The 6,101-nt window shown below is 44.9% G+C and overlaps 1 protein-coding gene across 7 annotated transcripts in view; it reads right to left on the reverse strand.

Moving 5' to 3' along the window:
- rcc1 (regulator of chromosome condensation 1) overlaps nucleotides 1-5,881 on the reverse strand; it is a 30,875-nt gene extending 24,994 nt beyond the window's left edge. The window contains exons 1-2 of one of the 7 annotated variants that reach the window (XM_068011501.1): nucleotides 5,788-5,881; nucleotides 4,214-4,304 (exon numbers count right to left, since the gene is read on the reverse strand). In XM_068011501.1, the coding sequence (XP_067867602.1) occupies nucleotides 4,214-4,304; nucleotides 5,788-5,790 (94 nt within the window). In that variant the 5' untranslated portion in view covers nucleotides 5,791-5,881. Of the gene's footprint in view, nucleotides 1-4,213; nucleotides 4,305-4,870; nucleotides 4,955-5,122; nucleotides 5,206-5,241; nucleotides 5,303-5,384; nucleotides 5,584-5,787 lie in introns of those variants that run through there. The other 6 variants (XM_068011505.1, XM_068011502.1, XM_068011506.1 and 3 more) reach the window with 6 other exon arrangements.
- Nucleotides 5,882-6,101: the final 220 nt, after the last annotated feature.

Here is a 6,101-nt window from a genome sequence, read left to right on the forward strand (position 1 = left end):
TGGGTCAAAATCCTGGAACTCCTTCCCCAAGATGCACTGTGAGTGCACCTACACTAGACGGACTGCAGCAGTTCACTACCACTTTCTCAAGGGCAATTAGGTGTGGACAATAAATGCCAGACTTGCCAACAATGGCCTCATCCCAAAAATGAATAAAAAAGTTGAGGCATTGCGTGTCCATGCTGTGGTCCAAAGCCTAATCAATGGTTGTTGGCCTCTTATTACAGCACTTCTCGTGAATCAGTTTTGTCCTCACTCATCAGGCATCTTTACATTGATGCCAGAGCTTCAGGAAGAGAGGTTTGAGTGCAGTAACACAACCTCCGATTGCCACTGGCTTCTTTTACTGCATTTCGGGGCTGCTGTTTCTTGCAATCTTCACATCTCTGACCTCCCTCAGTTCTCATTGTCCAATAAAAGTTAGGCCCTGGATTTCATCATAAGGAGTCCACCTTGCTTTGTATCACATTCAGAGACCAGGTGTCTGTTGATTGTACGTTATATAAACATACATGTGTGGCTATGAATTCAACTGGGTTCTCCGTTTTAACAGTGACATTCAGACCTACTTAGAATATGGGTATTATACAGCAAGTTAAAAAAAAACTGATTATCCCAACTTGTTTCCCCCACTACAACAACTGACATTTATATAGTACTTTAAGGTAATAAAAACACCCCAAAGCACTTCACAGGAGGATATGAATCAAAACTGTGACACCGAGCCATGTAAGGTGACATAAGGGCAGCTAACCAAAAGGGTAGGTTTTAAGGAGCATTTTAAAGGAGAGAGGACAGAGGATTGAGAGGGAATTCTGGAGCTCAAGATCTAGGCTGCTGAAGGCATGGTTGTTATAGTGGAGTGATGGAAATGGGGAATGCCCAAGAGACTGGAATTGCAGGAGTGCAGAGGTCTCAGAGGTTTGTAGGGCTGGAGCTCACAGACATATGTTTCAATCCCAGCTGAAGAACTCCCTCCAAATGCAACAAATGTCTAGAAAGGTAAGAATCTTAGAACAATCCTGCTGGGTGATTTTCATGCAAGTTTAGCTGGAAACCGGACAAAATGTCACATGCCCATCTTTAAAGAAGCTGATCATGGCAGAGGTCAAGATCCAAGCCCCTCTCCTCGACTAATGGGCCACCTTCATTTGAGATTCTAGGTGGCTGGCTTTGGCAGGTTATTCAGCTGTGGAGGGCATCAAAGCCAGGTTCAGCCCTGGCTCTGCTTAAAACAGGATTCAGGGAATAGCTATCTGGGCAGAAATAACAACAGAAAATGCTAGAAACACTCAGCAGTTTTGATGAAAGATCATCGACCTGAAATATTAACTCTGTTTCTCTCAACAGATGCTGCCAGACCTGCTGAGTATTTCCAGCACTTTCTGTCTGTATTTCCAGCACTTTCTGTCTGTATTTCAGATTTCCAGCAACTGCAGTATTTTGCATTTGTATTGGGAATGCTGGCTTAATTGTTTCCCCACCCACTAGCCCACAGAGTGCACAGACTGCTGCTTGGACTGAGATCAGGTAAATGAACAGGCCGGAATCAACCCTTATGGTCTAAATGTGACTGAACTGGATGCCTTTACTGACTACGAAGCTATGTTTGTTTTGGTACTTACTTTTCTGCTGCGAGTAGACTTCTGTATAGGTACAATTATTGCTCAGCACATGGTGCTTACAGTTAAAACATGGGGCAAGTTTATACAGTTTTTCTAGCCATTGGTAGCAGCAGTGAAAATTAAGGATTTTACTCAGGAGTGTGCAACCAAGTATATATGTATTCAACCACACCGACAAAGGTGCAAGATTACTTTCCACTGACATGCGGGCCATAGCTGAGACACTATCACCAGGCTGCAAGACCGACACACTGCGAGGCGCAGTTGCAACGTCATAACTGCATCCAGAGAAAAAGGGACCAAGCCAGTTCGCCCCCCCCACCACCACCCCAAGTAAGGTCATAATCTTATGATGCGGGAAAGCAGCAGTGTGATGCACAGAACATCATGGCACCGGGAATCATTTACAAAACAAAACAGCAAACCTCATCAATAGAGCTGCAGACATCACAAAGCAGGACAGTGACTTTGGAGCAATTTAAACAGTTTCACCTCCTGATGCCTTAATTTTTTTTGCCCACTTAACACAGAAACCCCCTGTAGTTTAGAGCGTCAGCCTTTTTTTGTTCCACTTCTTTGTTGGAACCGACTCCTGACACCCAGAGCCATCCAAGCCCTGATGCACAATGGGTCGATCATTCTAATGTAATCTGTTGGAGACTTCTGAAATGATGATTAATTGTTGATTAACCAGGGGGAATACACAACTGGCTAATTTACCCCAATGTTCAGTTACAATTGCTAAGCAAATGAGTGCAAATGGGCCAGCAATTGTATCAGAATCCACCAGTTCCAAACTGCCCTGCGTGTAACTTGCAGAAGATTCGGCAACAGACAGAAAGTTGTGCACGTGCGGCATTCACGGACACACAGTTAATAGAGCGTGGGATTTGCGATGTTTGCCAATCTGATGGAAAGATCAATAGCAACTTGCATTTATTTGGCTTCCATAAATGTATCAATAAAGGCATGTTGTTATCATTTACTCCACAGGCCTGTCTCCAACACAGGATGCAATGCAATACGATGATGATGCAAGTATTGGGTTTAATTGGGACAGTTCTGCTTTGTCCACTATTTGAAGACCAGCTGAAGCAACACACTTCAATAAATGACACGTCCGCACATTCCTGAATATTCCAATCACTTTCACCTGAATTGGCTGCCCTGTGGCACATTGGACTCAGCATTTCACTCCCCTCTCCTCATTCAAGTGTCCACCAGAGCTCAGAGTTGTTCCTCACCTTACAACCCCACACATATTGCCCCACCCTTCAAAGACCGAGGCCACTCTGCTCTATGTGGCTCAGTACCACACTACAGTCTGCATTTCAAGAAAGACTTGCATTTATATAGCACCTTTCATGATCTCAGGAAGTTCCAAAGCACTTGACAGCCAAAGTACTTTTGAAGTGTAGTTACTGTTGTAATGTAGGAAATCTGGCTGTCAACTTGGGCCGAGCAAGCTCCCAAATGCAGCAATGTATTAACAGTTGGATAATCTGTTTTTAATGATGTTGAACTCCCCGCTCTTCTTCAAAACAATGTCATGGGGTCTTTTACATCCACCTTGGAGAGCAGATGGGGCCTCATTTTAATGCCTCATCTGAAAATTGGAGCTCGGTCAGTACCGCACCACAAGTCAGAGGGACTTGAACTCACAATCTTCTGACTCAGAGGTGAGAATGCTACCCACTTAGCCACAGCTGACACTCCAAGTAGGTTAGTAAGTGCAAACGTCTGCCAGGCTTGGAAATACACTGTCACATCTCGGAATCTCCAAACCACACTGCTGAGTAATCCACACAGGTTTCATCCTTAAAGAGTTTTTCCTTTACCCAATACAGCATGCTGACTCTCTTGCCATAAGGATAAACCCCACTTACCCAAGTCCAGGGAGTTTAGGTGTACATTGGCAATACTTGAATACTGTCAGCTAAAAGTGCAGAGATGATAGCAGAGCATTGAGAGTGCAGCCATCTCCACACTACTTACCCAGCCAACAGTCTGTTCGGCACTGGTTTGCAAAACTCTCTAGTGATAAGTAGAAACAATCCCTGGCCCCAGCGCCAAGTCTTAATCACTATTACCTTGCCAGGCTTGTTTACCCAACCTTCAACAGTGCTGCCTGGCATCACAGGCCTGCCTGATTCTGGCATTACATTATTGAATCCACCACAGAGAGTGGGCTCACTTGCCTCTGCACTTCCAGCATCAGGCGTATGCATCAACTTAGAGAAACTTCAACCCCAAAGCAAGCCTTATTTAACCCCTTCCCCTCCCCCCAGCAAGGGGTGTGAGCCCTCACTAGGTAAATGTCAGCGACGTGAGCAGCACAGCATACCAATGTAGAGTTCCCAACAGGTCAGCACCCATTATTCAAATGCAAGTCACTTTATCTCAAAGTAACAGAAAATATGAAGATTTTATCATAAGTTTAATATTGCACCCAAAATAGTTAACAAGTGAATGACAGCATTTTTAAAGTGTATGTATGTGTTTGTGATATCGCCAGGTCAATAGCAATAGAAGAACCCAAGCATGTTGCAAGTTAACTAGTGATTGACAAAGTGAATGCACATACTCACTCTTTAACTTTTTACTTTCTTCAACTTGTGTTTCTTCTTCATCTTTTGACCTTTTCACTGACCTTTTTCCTGGCATTGTATTCTGAAATTCCTGTTAAGCAACAATAGCCAGTTTAAGTGAAATGCATATGTACGACTGATACTATCTGAGATTTCGCTGCACCATGCTTTTGTGGTGGAGTATTCCTGATGTTTTTCAGTTTATTAATAATGTGCAAGAACACCTAATCCTCCCGAAAGTTCCTTTTTTAATAAACACAATTATAAAGAGAATTGCTTTCCTTAATTGTGGCTATCCCATTGGTGTAGCACTTTAATAAGTGACTGTTATATGATCAGAATCAAAGATTAACAGCTTATGACTTGTAAAATAACAATTCAGAGACAGCAGCACACTATCTTAAAGTATGCACAGACTTTTACAACATCGGAGACCATTTAGCCCATCCTGCCTGTGCAGCTCTTTCAAAGCAGTCCCACTCCCGTACTCTTTCTCCATAGCCTTGCAATTTTTTTCCTTTAAGTCCTTATCCAATCCTCCTTTGAAAGTTACTATTGAACCAGCTTCCACCACCCTTTCAGGCAGGTCATCGTAATTCGCTGTGTAGAAAAAAAATCTCATCTCCCCTCTGGTTATCAAACATTTATAAAAAGTACTTAGATATCCCAGCTCCTGATTCTCAGTATCTCCACTGGTGTGCAGACGACCCCTCAAAGAGAAACTATTATTCAAACAACTGCCAGCAAAGAAACAACAGAGAAAGGGATCACTGGGCCTAAAATTTTATACTCTAATCTCTCTGCAACTCTCGCCATCCAATGAACAAGCAGTCACTACGCACACTCCCAAAATTTAAAAAAAAAACTTCCTGAAAGTACAGCGAGAGTGTCGATAAATAAAACACACACACTAACACCACGAATACTGCAACAAGGTCACAGAGCTAAGGGCCTATTCTGGAATGGTCCACCAGTACGGGCCGAGGCAAGGAAGCAAGAGACAGTGAAGGGGTTCACAGCCAAACGACCGTGCAGGCAAGAGCGGGCGTGATGGCAGGAACGGCGAGCCTGGGCTCTGAATCACCCGAGGCTCCGCGCTCCCCAGGCCCCGCGACTTTTAAAATTCCCGCGTCCCCAAGACAACTTTTCTGTTATTTAAAACTTTATTTACAAGCAAGCAGTAAGACAGACTTGCAGAAGCATCCGGACCTTTTAAGACACGGGTTACAATGTGGAATTGAATAACCTGGTTTAACTCGGGCGGGGAAAGAGAGAGAATTAAAAGTGAAACGTGCTTTTAGAAAGAGGGAATCCGCCCCATTCCACACAAGGATGCTACTTTGTGGCACGCCAGTGGAATGTGGGATCCGCGCTCCGAACGCCGTCGCAGGCCGAACGTTCCAAAAGAGAACACTCGGAGCCGCGGCGTTCGGAAATGGAACGTTGGGTATCCCGCGGCGTTCGGAGCGCGAGGTGAACGCGGTCACACCGCGTCCGGCCCTGTAGTTTCACTTTTTTTTTAAAAAAAACTTAAACTGGTTTGCCATTACGATTACTACACGGAAGATATTTACCATTTGCTCTCACTGAATTGCCGCCCGCCCCCCCCAGCTGCTCGCACTTTTTTTGCTTGCTCTCTCTCTCTCCCTTCCCACAGCACTGGCCGGCGCGTGCGCACTGGAGATCAGAGCCCGCGCAGTTTCAAATGGGAGACGGAATCCCCCACCCCAACCCCAACCCCAACCCCGGCACAAATGGGTTGGCTGGAGCCGAACGGCTCTGCGCCCAGACAAGGGGCCACATTGTTATGCAGCCGCTGCCATATGTTCGCGGCTGTCATTCTCCGACGCTGCACAAGTCATGTGTTGAACTACAGAATGCTCAGCTT

This window comes from Heterodontus francisci, chromosome 31 (genome assembly GCF_036365525.1).
Source record: "Heterodontus francisci isolate sHetFra1 chromosome 31, sHetFra1.hap1, whole genome shotgun sequence".
NCBI classification, from domain to species: domain Eukaryota; kingdom Metazoa; phylum Chordata; class Chondrichthyes; order Heterodontiformes; family Heterodontidae; genus Heterodontus; species Heterodontus francisci.